Source organism: Amphiura filiformis, chromosome 3, assembly GCF_039555335.1.
Source record: "Amphiura filiformis chromosome 3, Afil_fr2py, whole genome shotgun sequence".
Taxonomy (NCBI): domain Eukaryota; kingdom Metazoa; phylum Echinodermata; class Ophiuroidea; order Amphilepidida; family Amphiuridae; genus Amphiura; species Amphiura filiformis.
Window position 1 is genome coordinate 55,259,180 of NC_092630.1, and position 21,991 is coordinate 55,281,170.

General features: G+C 35.9%; 1 protein-coding gene across 2 annotated transcripts in view; it reads right to left on the bottom strand.

Moving 5' to 3' along the window:
• The window catches only part of LOC140148768 (major facilitator superfamily domain-containing protein 10-like), a 36,560-nt gene extending 14,569 nt beyond the window's left edge, over positions 1-21,991 (bottom strand). The window contains exons 1-7 of one of the 2 annotated variants that reach the window (XM_072170825.1): positions 21,814-21,991; positions 16,945-17,185; positions 7,272-7,371; positions 5,343-5,446; positions 4,608-4,766; positions 2,091-2,282; positions 585-681 (exon numbers count right to left, since the gene is read on the bottom strand). In XM_072170825.1, coding sequence (XP_072026926.1) covers positions 585-681; positions 2,091-2,282; positions 4,608-4,766; positions 5,343-5,446; positions 7,272-7,371; positions 16,945-17,172 — 880 coding nt within the window. In that variant the 5' untranslated portion in view covers positions 17,173-17,185; positions 21,814-21,991. Of the gene's footprint in view, positions 1-584; positions 682-2,090; positions 2,283-4,607; positions 4,767-5,342; positions 5,447-7,271; positions 7,372-16,944; positions 17,190-21,813 lie in introns of both variants that reach the window. The other variant, XM_072170824.1, reaches the window with a different exon arrangement.

Consider the following 21,991-nt stretch of genomic DNA (forward strand, 5'->3'; position numbering starts at 1 on the left):
GCTGTTCACGCATGGAGATCGAACGACCATCGCAGCGTGTACCCACAAGATGGCGGCATATGACGTCACGCTGACGGCCTCTATTGCTTTCGCTCCATTAACTGCCCAAGGCGCAGGGCGCTTAATGAAATCATTTTGGGTGGGCGCTTATTTTTTACATTGTATAGGCCAACAAGATGTAAAAAAGGCCCAAAATATTCATCTATCATCATCAGTGTGTCATATGTTTCAGACCATGATTCAGATTTGCATGGGCAGTTTAGTTAATAAACTAATATCAGTTTGCTTGAACAAATACAGTATCTCATATCCAATTTCAATTGAATATTCTGCATATTAATTATTATAGGTTATTAAATTGGAAAAATAAACATTGGTTTTACTGGACAATTTGCTTTTTCTTTGTTTGTTCATATCCGAATTAGAAATATCAGTATGAGAATGGAATCAGCTGTTCAGATGTTAGGGACTATAGCAAGATTAAACTGTATAATTTTCAATTTTCAATTGGTTATTCTGGGGGAAAATCTAATTTTTAAAGCAAAAAATGTAATTAGTAAATAGTTTTCAGCACAAAATCTCACCTTTTTTACTTGTTTTCTTAACTGCAGAGAAGCAAAAGAGAGATACTGGGTTGATTAAATTCTGAGCTTCTTTGAAGGAATTTCCAAATGATTGAGCCTGAGTCAGGGAAACAAAAACACAAAATAAAATAAAACAATGATGACTCCTAAACTTACTATTTTATATCATGTACCGTATTTCCTAGAATAGTTGCCCCCTGCTCTCAAATAAATGCCCCACCATTTTTTTCAACAAAGATGTTTAAAAAATGCAGATATTTCCATGCTATCTTGTGTATTAAGCTTACCAAGTTGCTAACATGGTCGATAATAGCGTCAATAATCGGCGAAAATCTGCATCGGAAATCCGGAAGTGAACCAGAAGTCAGTGTTTCTAGTACATAGTTCGTCATTTTAGTTTGAGTTTTAAGTTTAATCCTAATGATTTTAACAGGAATTATCATTCTAAAAATGACCTCTAATAAATGCCCCCCTCCCCCGTTTGGAAAATGCAACGCCACCAGGGGCGTTTATTCGAGGAAATACGGTAGTCACACCAGTACAAAACATAATAACCAGAACCATATGACAGATACCGAAACTTATCATTTGACAATGTTACAAATACATCATCCCACAACATTGCACACTTTTTAAAAAGTTTTCAAATGATAGTCATGACATTCAAATGAATGCATTTGAGAGCATTATGTGACAACATGTTAGAGCCACATTGCACCCTCTCATAAGATGCTTCACCAGCATGATTCCATCTACCCAGAGTTTTTCGAACTAGAGATAGATGCCGTTGGTGGCGTCTGGCCAGATGAAGGGGGCTATACCCAGCTACCTGTACATGTATAGACCTGTGACGTCACGCAGACGTCACAGGTCTATTAGATCTGTCCATTAAATGCACTTTTTTGGCCCAGATCTATGCTGTTTCGTATATTTATCAGCGTTTCCAACCCTTTTGAAACCATTCTAAGGCATTCCATGCGCTACAATGTCAAAATTGTTGCTACATCTTAGATATCTCGGGCATCTCAGAGCATTACCTGGTTTTTCCATATGAAAGTAATTAAGGTGTTCCATCAAAGCTTTCGTTGTGTGCTGCCACCTAGCGGTGGTTCCGGGAACGTTGCGTCCAGTTAAGGCCTAATGGAAATAGAGGTATAGAGGCTCCTGCATAATATTTACGCACATATAATTGCTATATAAATGCAAGTGAATATGTGACATGATCAAGGGGAATGAGTCGGATGTTGTTTTTGAGATATTGGCAAAAACAGTGTTCAAATTCTTTTTTTTTATATTGTTTTCAACCATTGATAAATTGATCATAACTCGGTATCCAGAAGTCCAATTTTGATGGGGTTTGCATCAAAATGTAGCATTCGTAAACTGCCAGAAAATGATGTAAAAAACTTCTAACTTAAAATTGCCGACATGTGACTCATTCCCCTTGATCATGTCACATTGTTTATTGCTATTCAAAAAGCCACAAATGCACTTGTCATATCTTACCCTTTTTTCCTCTGGTAATGTTTCATCCAAATACATGTATACAAACAGTACATCAGCTGCTGCAAGAAATAATGCAAACAGAGCTGGCTGAACGTAGAAAGCTCCTCCCTGTGCTGCTGCAGACCTGGCAAAGAGGGCGCCAATCATTGGACCAACGATAAATCCCAGGGAAAACGAAATGCCAATCATAGCCTGCAATAAAAATATGAAAAAAACAAGTTGAAGGTATCTTATACAACTTGAGATATAAAAATTCATCAATAAAAAAAAAACAATCTAGGGATACATTACAAAACAGCAAGGTTGTCATAATTTTCCAGACAAAAAGCACAGCAACATCTTGTCGAGGTAGGAAGGCCAGCACTCAAGTAATCATTCAGGGGAAAGCACCCAAAATCCTGAATTTGGGTGCTTTTACTTCATGGACTACACTTTCTTTACCCAGTATTAAATCAATAGAACAGCGAAAAAACAATTCCAAAACTTTTTGAAGCACAAACAGATTGCGAATAAATAATTTTTATCAAGGTTTTGTTACTTGAGCACCAATGTACCAACGGTGCGGGTATAAAGACGCCATGTGACATTATTGCTAAAAAAGATGGTTAATAAAAATTGGGCTATTCCATTTGAAGTCCTTACACCCTGTGGAAGATGACTGCTATTTCAATTCCAGTTGAACTATATAGTCAATCCAGGTGGTAATTTTAGCACAATTTATGTTAAAATTCAGCTGAAAATAGGGAAAATTATGAAATCCAGTTGAATTTGAGGAAATTTTGTTTGGTATTACAAATTCTTTTTTGGATCAAAATTGTTGGGTCTAAAAAAGGTGATGAAACAATTGAATTTGGTTGGAAAGGGGGTGCGGTTTTCAAATGGAATAGTCCATTACAATTTGGTTGACTATCCAGCTAGCTCAACCAGCAATCCTAATTGAAATGTTACAAGCCATTATCACTTGAGCTTGAAATCTACTTTACACTAGTTATATTACTTGACTGCCTCAGTAGCAATTTAATTTAATTGGATTTTTACCATGAAATTGGCACTGTCAATGCCATTACAAATTTAATAACAACATATACTACGTGTAAAACTGTATTACTGCACATCATGTTATCTTTTCATGTTCTCAATCCTTAATGGGTATATGAGCTACACCCGAATTGGACATATCTGCTGTACTTCATTACATATGACACAGCAAGTGTGTGTTTCATGTACACAAGCATACCCTGCCTACATGGTGAAATATCACAAAATGCCCTATAAACTGTTCGTTTTCCAAGATCATAACCCAGTATAAGGTGTCTCGATGCATCTAAGACTAAAATTTCATGTTGTTTTCTTACATCTTGTTGGCAAAATTAAGGTTTTTTTCTTTTGGAAAAAAATCATGTAGAGACACATTTTTGAAGATAATTAATCATACTCAGTGTACGCCAGTAAGTTTTTATGTCATATCTATGTACCTAATACAGCAGAAAAAACCGTTTTTAAACCCACACAATGAGATGCAAATAAAGATGTGCGACCACGGTTGTTTGATGGGACCATATATTTAGTTTTTCAAAGAAAACATCATGTACAACCAAATTTTAGGCTTAAATAGCTTTTAAGTGATATCATGCTAATGTGTACAGATGCTTTTGAGTCATTCTCAACTTTAATTTTCCCTCTTTTACAAAATTATTCACTTTTATAGCATTTTTTAAAGTTTTTTCGGATATGAAATGTATCTTTTAATGACAAAATTGGTGGTGCTATTTAGTTACTGGAAATTGCTCTATCAAGGTTTTAATACAAATAATTCCTTTTATTGTTTGATAAAATATGTTTACAAAATTTCCTTGTTGCTTGTTTCACCTATTACAGCTGTTTTAATGGCAGTATTAATCACACCTACCCTTGCAAATAAAGAAATATGATTTAGGATAAATAGCGCCACCTATAGTTTGCATTTAGTTAATAATGAAGCCACTTCTATATAAATCAAACAAACGTGCGACCAGATGGAGGTCCGAATGTAACACATTGTGTTTTCTACCTAGAATTAACATTGAGGCCTATCACCCAAACATTCTTATTTCAAGTTTTGAGTTATACTTCTCCGGCAATTGGATTGTAGAAGCAAAATGTGTACCACAGTGGCCCATAGAACAGGCCTAAAATTTCACCTGATACTAAAATTTGCATTTTGATGGGGGAAATTGGGGGAATGAGGCTATCAATCTGGTTAAGCGCCTTTAAAATTTAATAAAGACAAATGAAAATTTACAAGTGCCACTGCAAATACCAAATTAATCTGAGAATGTGTTGACAAACCCACAACCATTGTTGATCAAATCCCTGTGTTGATCAAACCCACAACCTTCTGTTATTAGGCAGACATCCAAACCAGATCTGTTTGTCACAGAGAGCAGATAGTCTAGTGGTTTGGAAAAATAAATCTATGGTTTTCCTAAAATTTTACAAAAAAATTTGTATAAATAGACACATTGTGTAGAGACTTACCATGCCTTTGCCTCTTGTTTTCCTGGTGGATACATCAGTGATAATAGTGGTACTCAAGCTGACATTACCTTTACTTATTCCACCAACTATTCTAGCTAGAACGAATAACTGGAAATTATGTGACAAGGCCCACATCACATAGGAGCTAGTAATACCAACCTGAAAAGCAGGGAGGAAAATATGAAATCGGGTTATGATATTGATAGCTGTAACACTGTAATGATCTCTAATGTTGCCTTTGTAATTACTTTGTATTATTTTCAGCAACTGCTTCAAATTATATGTTGCAAGTAACAGAATAGGGGATTCTTTAGTTATGCACAGCATTCAGAAATTAATTATTTACAGGGGAATCTGCAAAGTGGTCAGTATATATACAATGTATGTGGCAGAATGCCTCAAATAATTAATACATTTCAGTTTATACAGGGCTGGGTAGACAGCTGAGTACCCTGAGGATTCTGATGAAGTCAATATGTGACACGATCTGGTCCATGGGGGCCAAGGGAAACATTTTTGAAAAATGAGTTACTATAACTATTACGTTATACAAACATTAGGCTATCATTTACTGAAAACACCAAAGGTCTAGCATGCTTGGTTTTAAATGAAGATTCATGATGTCTATTTTCTTATGTATTTTATTGTTTTTTACTCCATATTTTTGCCTCTATTTCAATTTCAAATTTGCTGCCTTTGGCCCCCATAGACTAAATTGTGTCACATATTACTTACCATGGTTAACATCATAAGAGGACGCCTTCCATATACATCTGATGCGGCACCGATCACAGGACTTGCCACAAATTGCAAGAATGAAAACAGGGAACCAATGATTCCTGTGGATGAAAAGAAAATAATGACTGGGTTAGTACTACTGTCTGTTCAATTAGCTTAGATTCTTGAATTTTTAAGATATTTGAAAAAATAAAAAATTGTGGTCAAAGTCATCAAAGAAAAGTGTTAGCACAGCCTTAGACCTAACGTGATTTATACTTTTCAAATTCTAAAGTTCAATTTAAAACCCCATTTCTTTTCAATTTTGGTCGTTTCCGCGATATTTTGATAAAAAGCCGTAGAGAACGTCAGGTACCATAAACTTTTTGAATCAATCCATTTAGAGCAATGGGGACGAATGTCATAATGCGATAAGATAGTATTTATTCGACCATCCGCATCAGGAAGTATTGTCCAGCAAAATAGCCATTTGCTAGTAGGCCTAAATGAGTACGCCTAATTTGTGTTGAAACCCTACTGTTGAAACATTACGTTATTATTTATGAACTAAGGTTTTCTAAAATAGGCCCAGCTTATGTAAATACATTCTTTGTGTATTTTTATTTATTTATTTATTTATTTATTTATTTATTTATTTATTTATTTATTTATTTATTTATTTATTTATTTATTTATTTATTTATTTATTTATTGATTTATTGATTGATTGATTGATTGATTGATTGATTGATTGATTGATTGATTGTGCGAATGGGTCTGAGAAGGTGTAGACCTATAGGCCTATTATAAAAGTACACATTTATTTTCAATTTGTTATTTCGTTTTGTTTATTGAATTCAAACTATGAGAAGGACATTTGGAAACAAAAGAACTTTTGTAGGCCTACAAGAAAATATTATTTAAAACAATCAAGTTACAGAAAACAATTCTTGTAAAGTCAATGTTTCTGAAAATGTCAAGCGAATGCTGATATTCTTGGGGAGGAATGATGGTATTAAACAAAAACTCAATTTGCATTGTAAATCAGTTGAAATAAGAACGAAATCCATGATTTTAATGTCATTGTTTAGGTAAAAAATAATGCTCAGAATAATGTTATGCATAAAACGTAATCGCGCTATATAATTTCGTGTAACAAAAACTGGTGGACCATCATCAACAATAGAACATATCCAATAACCGGAACGGTATAACAATTGAAATGGCAGGACAGATTGGTGGACATATTGTTTTGCTAAATTGGATAGGATCTATGCCCCAAGTTGGGAATGGACCGTCCCACTCGATTTGTAAAAAGGTCGCGAACCCTTTTGGTGGACCCAAGTAACTGCCTAAAATGAGGCAAAATTGAAAAGAAATGGGGGCTTTACTTGAACTTTGGAATTTGAAAAGTATAAATCATGTTAGGTCTAAGGCTGTGCTAACACATTTCTTTGATGACTTTGGCCACAATTTTTTATTTTTTCAAATATCTTAAAATTTCAAGAATCTAAGCTAATTGAACAGACAGTAGTAAATTCTCAGTTGTTTATGGCTCAATGTTAAAAGGGGATATATCTGACAGTAAAAGCTAACTTTTTATGGAAATGTTACAGTATGGATTTAAGGGGGTACTACACCCCTGGCCAATTTTGTCTATTTTTGCATTTTTCTCAAAAATTATAGCGCATTGGTGATAAGTAAGATAAGTATATTATAGGGGCAAGGACTACAACTACATGTACTGCACTGAAAATTCAGCAACTCAAGGCAAGTAGTTATTGATTTATTGATCAAATATTGGTTTCCCTCTTTTTTTGACTGTACCCCCATAACTGTTGTCTGTGCTGAAATAAAATTTGCGCTATAATGTTTGAGAAAATTGCAAAAATAGGCACAAAATTGGGCAGGGGTGTAGTACCCCCTTAATGTTTTGTGTTTGCTTACCACCAAATAAGACTGAATTATATCTCTCTGTGTCAGGAATGCCAAGGAATTCTCTGAAATGATTGACACCAGACTGAAGCATAGAATACCAGCCATCTCCCTGTAAAATGAAACAAGATTTGAATTTGTACGATAAATCATCAAACAATAGAGGCCGTCATATGCCGCCATCTTGTGGGTAAATGCTGCGATGGTCATTCGATCTCCATGCGTGATGACACGTGATAACAGCTAGCAGTTGCGTGGCAAGCTTAGTGTCCGACGCATGAACACACGTAGCATTTGTACCCACAAGATGGCGAAAGGCTGACGGCCTCTATTTAAGGATGAGACAAGGAGTATATCTATAAAGTAAATCTCCAATAGTATTACTCCCTTTTCAAACCATGAGTTGTATATCTGCTGTACAAAATGGTTCTTCGCCAGTCCATAAATCATTTGATGATTTCATCATTGAATTTGACATTCCCTACACAGACACAAGGAAAATATCATGTTCTGACAAGTTTACTTGATAATGAAATTAACTTCTGAGAGATTCTGATGTTTTTAAAGTTTTTGATGTACCTAAATTTCTTCTTTATAAGTAGTACATTTTGTAAGGTGTCCTATTTGTCCAATATTTTTCATCAACAACTTCACTAAACAATTACTCTAGAGACCACAGTTTTCCGTTTTACCGGTAAAGAAACCAGAATTCAGTGTTTTGGTGGAAAACCAGTTTATGTCATAACTTTGTAGAGAAGACTTTGTCAGACTAAATAATTAATATCATTTTAAGCTTTGGTCTGCCTTTAAGGGGGTTCGAAACGATGTTTCTGGAAAACAGAAACTGAATTTAGAACCATTTGAAGAGATTGAATAAGTTAAGCTAAATACACTGAGCAAAATAGTTTTTGTTTGAAGGAAATCGGACATACGGTTGTCAAGATATACATGTTTTTAGTTTCTTTGTATTCTATTGTTTTTGCCAATATATTGATGAAGTTAATGAGGAAAATTGGCATAATGTGCTCATGAATATTCATGTTTGCCAATATTATACCAATATCTTATGAATAAACCTTCATACTACTTTTATTTTATATGATTTTGACATGAAACTTTGCCAATGTGTTTCATGGGCCTAAAACATTAACATGTGATTTGCCCGCCCATCTAATTTGCATATTTGCATAATTAATTAGCATTATACTTAAAGCTAATTATTTATGCAAATATGCAAATTAGATGGGCGGGAAAATCACATGTTTAAGGTTTAGGTCATAGAGACACATTGGCAAAGTTTCAGGTCAAAATTCTTAAAGGTAAAAGTAGTATGAAGGTTTATTCATAAAATATTGGGAAAATATTGGCAAAAATTAATATTCATGAGCACATTATGCCAATTTTCCTCATTAACTTCATCAATATATTGGCAAAAACAATAGAATACAAAGAATCTTTCAACAGCAATATCTCAAAAACCGTTTGTCCGATTTGGCTCAAATTTTGGAATTAAGATTATTTTGCATATCTCTCTGCAACAAGTCTATTTTAATCTCAATCAGAGCAACTTGATTTTGCCTTTCGTACCACCTTAACTCCAAACTCAAGCTAACAATAATGGTCTGTCTATGTTGAGGGTGCAATTTAAAGATTGTTGGAAACTGATATTGCAATTCAAACTAGATGGACTGTGGTTCTCGGATGTCGCGATTTTCGAAGCATAGCATCGACCGAAATGCCTCCCCCAAAGGGAGCGATGTGGCACTCACAAGTTGATACAAAGCTTCAGGCCTAAAAGTGGAGACTGAATTTGACTTTAGATGACACCGGGATGACCCCAAAACAACCTTCCAATGACTCCTGGGTGACCCTGGATGACCTTCAAAATTTTTGGCTATAAATGGTAACAATATCCACCAAGTTTCATGCCCATGGGACAAATGTGAATTTATGTGGGGATAAACATGCCCATTTACAAAACCTTCAAATTAATGATGTTTTTCAAAGTTGAAAATCTTTTAAAAACCAGATTGTCTCAGCATCAGGGAAACTTGGGCATTCTTGTGCAGCCAAGTCTGGACAATTATCCTATCAGTTCCACTTGAGCCATATCAAGTCCTCTTGAAAGTTTATGTTATTGATTTGGGTCATGGTATTGGTGATGTAGGAGTTGTTGTGTTGTTATAGCAACAATCCCAGATTCCTGGCCATTCAGATGGCACTTTAGTGGGGTGCAGCCAATCAGGTCTCTGCTTTAATTCCATTTCTTTTGTTGTGTTCACACCTTTCTTAGTAAGCCACTTGCATTTGCTCCTCCGATCATGCTGGACCAAAAAATCCCACCCACCCTCCCAGTAGCTGGAAGGGTAATTCAGTTATCTCATTTGTCCAAGATGCTTCAATAAAAGTATGTCAAATTTTGCTACTCTCCGCTTTGTCTGGAGTTTCTTCAAATCCTGAAGAATCTCGTCAGTAGATTGTCTCCACTTTCTACTACGCTTTGTGATGGCTTTATGAATGCTTTGTATGGAGTTCTTCAAATCGTGAAGAATCTCGTCTGTAGATTGTCTCCACTTTCTACTACGCTTTGTGTTGGCTTAAGGAGGCACACAGGATCACTAATTATCCATTATTATTCACCTCATAACTCGAAAACTATTTATGTAAAGTATATAAAAGTATACATTTTTTGAACGGAAATGAGCTCATAAATCCATTTAAAATGTCAGTTTTGGGTCAAAAGTACAATTTTCGAGAAAATCTCAAAAATGGCTTTTTGACCAAAATTTTTGGTCCGCCATAAAAAATTATTTGAAAATCAAAAACTGTAAAACATGAATTTTATTAATTTAGACAAATAAATCTAGAAAGTGTTTTTTGATTTTTTCGAAATTTTGCTTAGTTTTTAAAATATAGGCAAAAAATCAGTAAAAACGTGTGACCCGTGTTCAAATTTTTGAATCATGGGTGATAAAAAAAGCTCTAGGCCCTAATTTAAAAAAATGAAAAAACACTATCTAGATTTTGGCCATATCTAAACGTTTGACTTAAAAACTTACCTCAGTGATGCTTCATTTAGACGCTATGGCGGACCAAAAATGGTTAAAATTGGTCAAAAGTGAACTTGCCGAAAATCGCGATTTAGAAAAATACAGCGGATTTTAGGTCCATTTTTGAAGATTATTCCATAAATATGTAATCCGGTGACTTGTGACGTTTGGTCAAGTTAGAAAATGAGAAGGGGCGTCCAACTGCAGCAGATTGGCATTTTTTTGGTGATTTAGAAGGTAAAATATACAATATGACAAAATTATCCGTGCACATTCGGCAGATGTTTATCCACATGGTGTCACCATTTTATTTACTGCAGTCTTGTTTCCATGGTGCAGCAGAGCTTCCGCAAGGCCGCAGCGTCAGCGTCGGCGTTGAGGAGCGACAGGGCGCATGGACAGACAGACAGGTTACGCGAATAAGTTGCACAGTGCATGGTCGTGTTGCCGCGAACGAAACCATGATTATTTAAGCACAATTTTGTCCTGTTCCGTATAAAAAAAAGATCATGCTCTGTATAAAAATTTGCGGACATCAGAACATTAAAAGTAGCATAGAATAACTGACAAGCAATTATTTTAGCAGATAATCAGGAAGTTTTATGAAATGAAGAATAAATTGAGACATAATCATGATAATTGCGATGTCTGTTTTGTACTAATTTTCATAATTTTGCTTTAAAAATGCAATGTTTTTAATTTATCGTTTTTGGTGATTTTCTTTGGTGTTGACAAATATTGTATTATTATGTTTATTGTCCTTTTCTGAACCGCAAACATGATGTTGTTACTACTCGTTGCTTTTTCTTTTTAGTTGGTGCTTGAGAGGCACCACAGCGGCCCGTCCGCGCCAAAGATCGGCATTTTAACGCCCGTTATAGCTAGGCCTACACCACAGGAATCCCAAGTAATTCCCAAGATTCTGATGTGTCGCATTACTCAATATTCGGTTTTTGTTGTTGTAATTGTTTGTTGTTATCATATTTTATTTTTAACTTTTTACGGAATATCAAACACGTACAAAAGTATATATATGTTAAACAGGGAAAACACGGAGAGGTCACAAGAAAACTGAAAAACACGGAAATTTACATAGCCTAACAAAACCGAATTTCAAAAGTAGAAAACGGAACACTTAGGCAATAGAAACAAATTAGTTCGATCTTTCGATCGACCATCGATGCTTGGTCGATCCTTATTATTTATGAAATCAATTGATTTACTATTGTTAATTGTGATGAAATAGTAATTTGTGCCTGTAGGGATATTGCCCAATATAAATTTAGCGTTAATTCTAATTAATTAGTTGATAGTTCATTAATAACAAGCATCGAAGCAGCATCGACGGTCGATCCAAAGATCGAACATATTTGTTTCTGGTGCCTTATGGCTTTAAATTAGATTGTGGTTTTTGCAGTAGGCCTACCGTATATAGGCATCATGCTATAAAGAGCGTTTTAAAACACTGCATGAAAACATTCACGAAAAATTCTTTAAAGCAGTTTACCTTTTAAAGTATATGCGGAAAACATTATAAACGTGAAAGTTGAAAGCCAGACAAACATTGCAAGTAAAAAGGCATTCGGCCAAAACATTCGCAAAAAGTGTTGGAAACCCAAAAGTTTTTATCGCAATCATGGTATATGGTAGACCTACATGTAATAGGCCTACTAATGAAAATGTAGTTAAAATGGGTTATGAAAAAAGCACGAATTTGCGTTTTCGATTATATTTCTCGTTTGAAATATTATTTAGCATTAAAACATTCATGAAAATGCTTTCATAAACGTGTGCTCGCTATGCCGATTTCAAATATCGACATTTTTGACATAGAGTTGTAGGCCTATGCCTAGATGGTCGATATGATGTATTGAAAGGTCAACGTTTTTGACATTGCGTTAATGGTCAATCAGGAGTAGAGAACGTTTGAAAACGAATCTTAAATCCGTGTTTTGATAACACTTTGAAACATTATTCAGGGCCTTAGGTATCTAATATAGAGGATGCAGGAAGATGAACCATGCAGAAGATATGCTCTCTACACCACATTACATGGTAAAAGAAGACCTGGAAGGCAAAGAACATCCTACTTGTCTTATGTGCAAAGACTGTTGGGGGATTTCGACAACTTTCTACTGCCAGATGCCATTGCCACTTTGGCTTCAGATCGTAGTACATGGAGGAACTTTGTAGTCGCCTGCTTCGCAGCCGAATGAAATGAAATGAATGAATAGGCCTACCGGTAGTGACTGCTTGCATATTTTTTATGGTCTTCAAAATTAAGACGAGAATGAACGTCCGCATGCAGAGGCCCCCGAACCAAGGCTGGGACTGCATAAAATATAAGCTAATAATTATAATAGGCCTATATTCTTGTCCAACTACACCAACTTGGTAAATCAAATAATAACAATGAAATGAATGAATGAATGAATGAATGAATGAATGAATGAATGAATGAATGAATGAAATAAAACAAATTTTTAACCATAAAATAATAAGCCTAATGATGTACTATACGGGCTAAGTCTAGCCTAGTAGCAAAATATTTAGGGCCTACGTTTTCTATCGTATCAGATTGCGTCATCATTACAGGGCTTCTTACGGGTAACTACTTCCTGCAGATAAATTTCATCTTTTCAAGTTCAGAATGAAACTTGAAAAACAAAACAAATACAAACAAAAAAATCACTATTATGTTCATATACTGTATATAAAAAAAACCTATAATTTATACCACATATATCAGCACTTTTTTGGCGAAATTTATCGAGTAGGCCTACTGATTCTGGGACGGGGACGTTGGTGGTCTGTCGGCCCGCAGTTTCGCAATGCAATTGTGCAAGCTTTACCTACCTTGGAAGAGATCAATACGATAAACTACGGTAGTGATCGCGATTGGAGACTCCAGCGCCTCAATCAGTAATCACCTCGCCCATCCAGTTTACCATGTGTGCGTGTCTTTGCTAGCTGTATGCGCCGCAGTATCACGCGTTCGAGAACGCCGATCTATTGCGGGAAAACAATGATTTATTTGCTTTTGCATTTTGACGAATTTTTAATGAAAAAGGGTCTTTATAGCTTTTCTTATGGTTCAAATTTTAAGATTTTTTAAAAATCTATTAATGACAAGATAAAATACGGTTTGAAGATGACATTAGTGATGAAAACTCAATTTTGGCCATGTAACACTTCAGTGATCCTGTGTGCATCCTTAATAAATGCTTTGTATGGAGTTTCTTCAAATCCTGACGAATCTCGTCAGTAGATTGTCTCCACTTTCTACTACGCTTTGTGATGGCTTTATGAATGCTTTGTATGGAGTAATCTCGTCTGTAGATTGTCTCCACTTTCTACTACGCTTTGTGATGGCTTTATGAATGCTTTGTATGGAGTTCTTCAAATCCTGAAGAATCTCGTCTGTAGATTGTCTCCACTTTCTACTACGCTTTGTGTTGGCTTAATAAATGCTTTGTATGGAGTTTCTTCAAATCCTGAAGAATCTCGTCTGTAGATTGTCTCCACTTTCTACTACGCTTTGTGATGGCTTTATGAATGCTTTGTATGGAGTTCTTCAAATCCTGAAGAATCTCGTCTGTAGATTGTCTCCACTTTCTACTACGCTTTGTATGGAGTCTCGTCAATACCTGATGAAACTTGTTGGTAGATTGTCTCCACTTTCTACTATGCTTTGTATGGAGTCTCGTCAATACCTGATGAGACTTGTCTGTAGATTGTCTCCACTTTCTACTACGCTTTGTATGGAGTCTCGTCAATACCTGATGAGACTCGTCTGTAGATTGTCTCCACTTTCTACTACGCTTTGTATGGAGTCTCGTCAATACCTGATGAAACTTGTCTGTAGATTGTCTCCACTTTCTACTACGCTTTGTATGGAGTCTCGTCAATACCTGATGAGACTTGTCTGTAGATTGTCTCCACTTTCTACTACGCTTTGTATGGAGTCTCGTCAATACCTGATGAAACTTGTCTGTAGATTGTCTCCACTTTCTACTACGCTTTTAAAGGAAATGTATGCTTTTTATGGATTTTCTTCAAATCCTGAAGAATCTCGCTGTAGATTGTCTCCACTTTCTACTGCGCTTTGTATGGAGTCTCGTCAATACCTGATGAAACTTGTCTGTAGATTGTCTCCACTTTCTACTACGCTTTTTAAGGGAAATGAATGCTTTGTATGGAGTTTCTTCAAATCCTGAAGAATCTCGTCTGTAGATTGTCTCCACTTTCTACTACGCTTTGTATGGAGTCTTGTCAATACCTGATGAAACTTGTCTGTAGATTGTCTCCACTTTCTACTATGCTTTATGTAGAGTAATTTATGCTTATTTGTATCTTTTTGGCTTGATTGTTTTTTGTCAGTGGATTATTTCATTTATTAATATTTTTTTTTTTATAGTAAATTTTGGCTGACTTTTCAATAATTACCAGCTTATATAGGGATTTAAAGATTTAATTCATTGATAGAGTTGGCATTGTTTCTTCTTTTGGAGATTTCTGTTTATTTAATAATTATGCGTTATAAATATTGTTTTCCAATTCAATCCTCTGTTTGATCCAAAGAGGTATCTGTATTTGCTTAAGATGAAATTTGGTTAAATGTGATACAGAAGTCAATTCTTGCATGTCCAGCCTATATGGTTGGCTTGTTGTACACATTTTTCCAATAATTCTTGTATTGTGTTATTAATAATATTTATTGGAAGATAAATAATTCAGTATGGTTATCGCAATTTATATTATGTCTTAACTGCTATGAAAGTGCTATGAAATCTATCATCATTTATCTCAATTATATTTATGTATATGAGTATAAAATTGTTGAATGGTCATAAATAGCTTAATAAATGGTCCTCATGATCGGGAGGGCAATGCGGAGTCTAATCATTGCTTTGGTGTTGTGTTTTCCTGATGTCTCGAGACAATTCACATTTAAATTAATATTTTTTTATATCTTTCTGACAACTTACGTGCACATTTGCTATGTATAAGGTTTCAGCTTCCAATTTAGACCCCTTACATGCACAGTTGTACATTAACTTCAAATGGCTGTCACAGAAAATCTGTAAGAGCTACTAACCCCAAACTTGCTGTTTTATCACATTACAAGTTCAACAGGTACAGCATTTCAATAAAATACAAAGAAACTATGAGGGGTCATCAGGTGGGAACCTTCACAAAAATCACCTTGGTTTGGTGATCTGAAATGACCCTTCTAGTACCTTTTGATCATGAAGTGAATCACACTTATTTAGATGGTGTTTGCAACAATATGGCTCATTGTTTACGTACTACATGCTATGACCTGTAAAGTTGAATTACACTTTGGTCACAGGCAATGAGCAGTGAACTAGAAAGGGAAATTAAATGCAAAATGATCACATCTAAATCAATACCAGTTTAACTGGAATCTCAACTTTACAAACTTTATGCTACTTTTTTACTCGATTTATTAACCGTAAGTAAAAACATTTTTAAGAATGTTACAGTTGAGATACTTCATTTACTTGATATTTTAAGCCAGTGGCTGCTGCTTTTAGGGATTCATGGTTCCCTTTGCACCTGTGATAACCATGGACGTAAAAGATAACGCATACGAGCAGTCTTGCGTACGAAAAGTCTCAGCATCACCCAATAATGAGGGCCGATTATTCCATGAAATGCGACAGGCAAAACTGCTTCGCACATACCGCATATTTTTACGGTCTTTCGCGTAAATGCAAAGATTTGCAAAGCTCTATTGCATATACACAAAGGCACACAACGCTGGCATGATGTTAGACATGTCATGATCGAATGATTGGCCCACATGAATATGCGAGAATTCACAGCACACAATGCACAGGGACTTTGACTGTTGATACGTACTCTGTGGATCTAACACATTTGCAAATGAATTATGGGGAGTTCTTTTATAATCCACTGGTTCTCTCCAAGGATTTCAGCTATTAAATTTAGCTTTATTATGAATTATTTTTGTTTGTTCCTTCTACAGTTGTTCTCAACATACTAAGTTTATTTTAGCTGGTATCACATAGCACAAATATGATCATATAGTAGTTTCTTACAATGCAATAAGGTATTCTGTCACTTGAATTGCCCGGAAAATGCTATGCCCTGATTATTGCTGGGTCAAATTTTGGCCATATGATCTTCAACATGAATGCTGGTTTGGATTAAATCTTTATTGAATTGAATTTTTATTCCCATAAAATCAGCAACAAACAAACTATTACAGCTTCCCTTATTGGCATCTCTTATACTTCAGGATCTCTCAGTTATAAATCCAACCAAATGATCTTCAAAGGAAAACATGCATTGCCATTCATCTTATTTTAATGCTCATTGTTGGGTACATCACTGTCTTATACTGAAATACTTACATGCTTTTCACCAGTGTTATCATCCCATATGAAGCATTGAAGTTATGATAAGGATAATGAACTGAGTGCAATTTTAAAATGCATTTGTCAAGATAATCGCACACGCCGTGGAGTTATATTTAGCTTGAGAGCCGATAGGCTCAAGAGCTAAACGCAATCACTCCATGGCAAGTCCGATAAAAGAGGTTGGGCAGTACACAAGATGAATTGAATAATACCATAATGGTTATTTACCTTATCATGTTGTGCATAGTAGTCCAGTAATGAAGGTAACAGAGGTAGAATCATCGTAAATGCTAATAAATCTAACAGAAGACTTAGAAATACAACCATGATAGCTCGTCTTGAGAACCGACCATCTATTTCTTCTTCTTTCATATTGCTTTCATGTTCTGCTGTGCCTTTTCCATTGATATCTTCTACATGGCCATTCATTGTATCTTCTGACTGTGTGTCACCCATGTTGTGCTTAATACTACCTGAATATACAAAGAAAGAGAAAGAGTGAGAAAGTACATGTAGAGAGTCCAATTAATATTACAGCCATAATGTGTGATTTGCTTGACAGCGGCGCCCTCAATTTTTCTTGAGTTTACTACTTTTTGCATGTACCGGTAATTGTAATGCCCAATTGGTGCAATAGAATCCCTGTGAAGCCGATGAATGTCACTATTATAATGCTATCTGGATGGACATAAACATGTTACATTTCCAGGTGTGTTGGTTCCTCTTTAAACTAAGAGTAGCAATAATGAAAACCCGGAAATGAAAATATCATCCCAAAGTTTACTAAGTACTACAATTAAGCAGTTTTAAAAACTAGATAAAATTTCTAGGACACATTTTTTTTTTTTGAATTTTGACCAACTAAAATGGTAAAAATACTAAATAAAATTTTTTTAAAAAGACTGATTTTCGCACAAATTTCAAATATTTTTGGTGAAGTTGGTCAAAATTGAAAAAAAAAATGGTTCCTATTTCCTAAATATTTTTTATCTAGTTTTTAAAAATTAATAAAAAAAGATTTTTGGCACAATTTTTTTGTACATTGACCGAAAAATTTGGGCAGAAAAAACTGGGGTTTTTTGGTACTGAATTTGCTTACGCATGGACAAACAAAGATACAAAGAAACAAACAAGCAAACAAACAGGCAAGGAAACTAACAACCATTTGGGTGATAACCAGGGTCTTAGCTAGAAATGAGAGTTGCCCGTCATTTGAATAAAATTGCCTGTCCTAATTTGACCTTGATTTTTGGCACAATTTTTTTGTACATTGACCGAAAAAATTTGGGCAGAAAAAACTGGGGTTTTTTGGTAATGAATTTGCTTACGCATGGACAAACAAAGATACAAAGAAACAAACAAGCAAACAAACAGGCAAGGAAACTAACAACCATTTGGGTGATAACCAGGGTCTTAGCTAGAAATGAGAGTTGCCCGTCATTTGAATAAAATTGCCTGTCCTAATTTGACCTTGATTTTTGGCACAATTTTTTTGTACATTGACCGAAAAAATGTGGGCAGAAAAAACTGGGGGTTTTTTGGTAATGAATTTGCTTACGCATGGACAAACAAAGATACAAAGAAACAAACAAGCAAACAAACAGGCAAGGAAACTAACAACCATTTGGGTGATAACCAGGGTCTTAGCTAGAAATGAGAGTTGCCCGTCATTTGAATAAAATTGCCTGTCCTAATTTGACCTTTAAAACATTTACCAGACATCTATAGCCCATTGGGGGTTCAAAGAGTTCAAATATATGTGTTGATATGGCCTTGTTTTACAAATTGGGTCTACTAAAGAGGTCAATTAGCTTCTCAAAACATACAATTTATAATATAGCATCTGCCAAAGGCATTAATTTCGCCCGTCCCAGGAGCAAACTCCCCGTCATAAAATGACGGCCAGACGGGTGGCTAGCTAAGACCCTGGTGATAACATACTGTAAGCCCCACATATATGTGGGGGCCAAAAAATGTAGTTTAACATGGTCCAGGAATATGGCATACATTCACATGTTTTGCCGTTTACATGATTCTGTTGGTCGTCATGATGTCACTTGCTCTTTTGCTGAGATTTGGCTGGTCCATCTCGCCCCCTCGGACACGAAGGGGGACACTCACCATTGCACTCAATGGGGGAAATCACAAAACATGCCACAAAATAAATACCTCTTGTCTCTTGATGAAACAATTCCAAAAGTTTGATTTCTTATCAGGGAAATCAACTTTAAATAATTACAAAGACAAGGCAAATTGGTACACAGTATTTTCTGTGCTGAGAAGATTGACTTGGAACTTTAAGGGTGGCACAAACCAAGGGATTTTGCGAGCGTATCCCCTTTGACAGATGTACCGTGTCCGTATGTGAGAAGTGGATCAGTCAGTCAGTGCAATGGAACGTACAACCGCAGCTAGAGAATACGGGACCACAATGCAATTCACATGTACCAACATTTATTATTGGTTTGCTATTAATTGTGCTAATTATTCAGATTTACACTAAAAATGTTCTTGTTTTTTACATGAATTCATTTGATTGAGAAATGTATCTATACTATCCACGACGATCAGAAGATAGAGTGTGGAGCTATAACTACTTGCCAGTTGCCAGTTTTCAAAAATATTAAAATAATTCTTTGGGAAATTTAATGTTACTGAAATTTTATATTTTCATCTGTATCTTCCGAGCTGAGCAACTTTTTCGGGCGCTATACCCATTGTGATCAGCGTTGTTTACTTCAGAATTTCCATTGCTTTACATTGGTGTCATACTTCACTAATTCTGACACATTTTGAGATAGCTCCACGTTTGAGTCCAGTGTGTCAGCTATGATTTCATCCCTGCATTGGACTGATCTTGAGAACAGACGTATTATCGTAAGACTTGCCATGATGTACAAAATCAACGGTGGACTATAGTGGATGTTGATTGGGAACCCCACCTGACCCGACCTACAGGACAACTAAAACGCACCCATCCTTCTTCATTTCAACGACCGAGAACCAGAACGACCATCTACTCCGACAGTTTTTTTCCTTGGACCGTAAAGCACTGGAACGATCTACCTCACCATATCTGCGACGCCCCAAATTAAAAAAATCTTTAAATCAAGGCTCCGCGACCTTTTTGACGACACCGACTCTACCTCAAGTTAGCTTCAGGTCACCTCCTCCGACGCTGATGCGGGATCCCGCTTTGTTGGAGTAATAAACCAAATTCTATCCTATATCCTCATATCAAAATTCATATCCATTGTCGGTTTATCAGTGGCCTAGATTGTAAGGATAGACTTTTCGATCAAGAATTCATAAACATGATGAAGGGGATGGTGACGCCGGGTGGTGACGATGTCGACATTGTACATGTTGTACCGTCCATGATATCATATCCATACTGCTAATAGTGCTATAGAAAAATTATTTAATTTGTGTACATCGTGGAACATACAGTCACACTCTTTGCGTGGCTGTGTGTAGGAAGCTGGTGTACGCAGATAACCTCCCATCCACGTAGTTCCGTAGATGTCATTATGTTTATGATGAAGACTGAAGTCTTGCAGGCAGGACTACCCATCCGAGTAGTAGATTCGCGTTCTACGCTTGTGTATTACATGTATTAGGCTGAATTATTTTTAGCATGCATGATTTGGATTATTAAACAAGAGAAATTGAATGTTCCACCATGTACAAAAATTAAATTAATAAATAATACGATTGTTACGACAGGGGGGAATGGGCATTTTGAGGGGGAACCCTAAATTTTTGGGTCTTGAGAGGGGGGAACGCCAAATTTTTTGTTGAACCAGGAGGGGGATTGTTAAGTTTTAATGGAGAAATTCGGGAAAACAAGGCTGGGCGGGGGGAATCCGAAAATTGTGAGCGGACGCGCGCGAGGGGGAACGCGAATTTTTTTGTCGATATTTTTTCCAAAACGCCCATTCCCCCCTGCCGTAAATAACGATCGGTCTAGTCACGATTATCGCACTTTCAGTTTCCCACGCGTTTGAACGGGAATTGGATTGCGTACTTTTTCGATGTCTAGTGAGCGAATTTTTCAATATTTTGAGAAAATGATGTCAAATTTTCTATTCTGTATTGTTTGGTAATAATGTCTTTTGCCAATAGTATGTTTAAAGTTGTAATTTTGTGTTTTTGATCGCAAAAGATCGGATATTTTCGCTCCCGATTCAATTCTGAACCCTTCATAAGGGTGCCGATTTCGCAGAACTTTGACGATAATTTTGCCTTTTGGACACTAAAATGCTTTCGATCCTTAATTTTGTTTCAACCGAGTCTTAAATTAGCAAGCACAATACGTAGGTAACCTAGGCAAACCTTAGTTAACACATTTACTAGTCAGCGAATTCGCCGAGACCGGGCCCCAACACAATGCATATTTACATAGAAATTTGAATTTTTTCGAGAATAGGTGGGTGAAGGAAACCTACATAAATATGTTTTCTATACTTCACTTGACCCAAATATATGATTTTTATGGTGATAATCAAGTCGCACATGGAATTTTAGAGGATTTTGATAGCAGTTCCATTAAAAAAAGCTGCCATCGCCATGAGACTAAGATCTAGAAACACCCCGAAATGCCGCTTTGGGGAATTTTGCTAGCTGAATCTTTTTGATGAAAGTCAATCTTTGACAAGATGTAACTTTGCTACGGAAAGTGCTATGAAAAAAGGTTTTCAGTTTTGGCTTAGTTTACTCAAGGGCTTTAATTTGATATATAAAACGATGCAATTTGATGGCAAATTTGAATTCACCTAGGATACCTACAATACGGTTGGTACCACTTTTATATACATTGATGAAATTTTAAAGATTTTGTTTCAAGTTTCTAACCGGCAAGCAATCGTTAAGTGTGTATTTCCCATTGACATCCAAAATGGGAAATACGAGTCTGATGGACATAGGAACGGCGTCCATGAGACTCGGCGAGTCTAGATCGGTCCAAGGCTTAAATAATACTAGTAGTAGGCCTAGACTAGTACATGTCATGCATGCATGTATTGTATGTAAAATTTAAAATGATAGAGTTATCCCTTCATCAAGTTCATCATGCCCCCATAATTATTTTAAGCTTACCTAATTACTCCAATAAATTTTCTCAGTGCAGCCAACGGATTTTATGCCAACGCATGTGTCCACTATTTACAAACCCTATCCTACGAAGTTGAGTAATGTAATGCGGAAGTGACACCACGTACAAACTTGTTACTTGTGTTGTTTATCACCGTGACCGATCTTCAAGGATGCTGAGCTA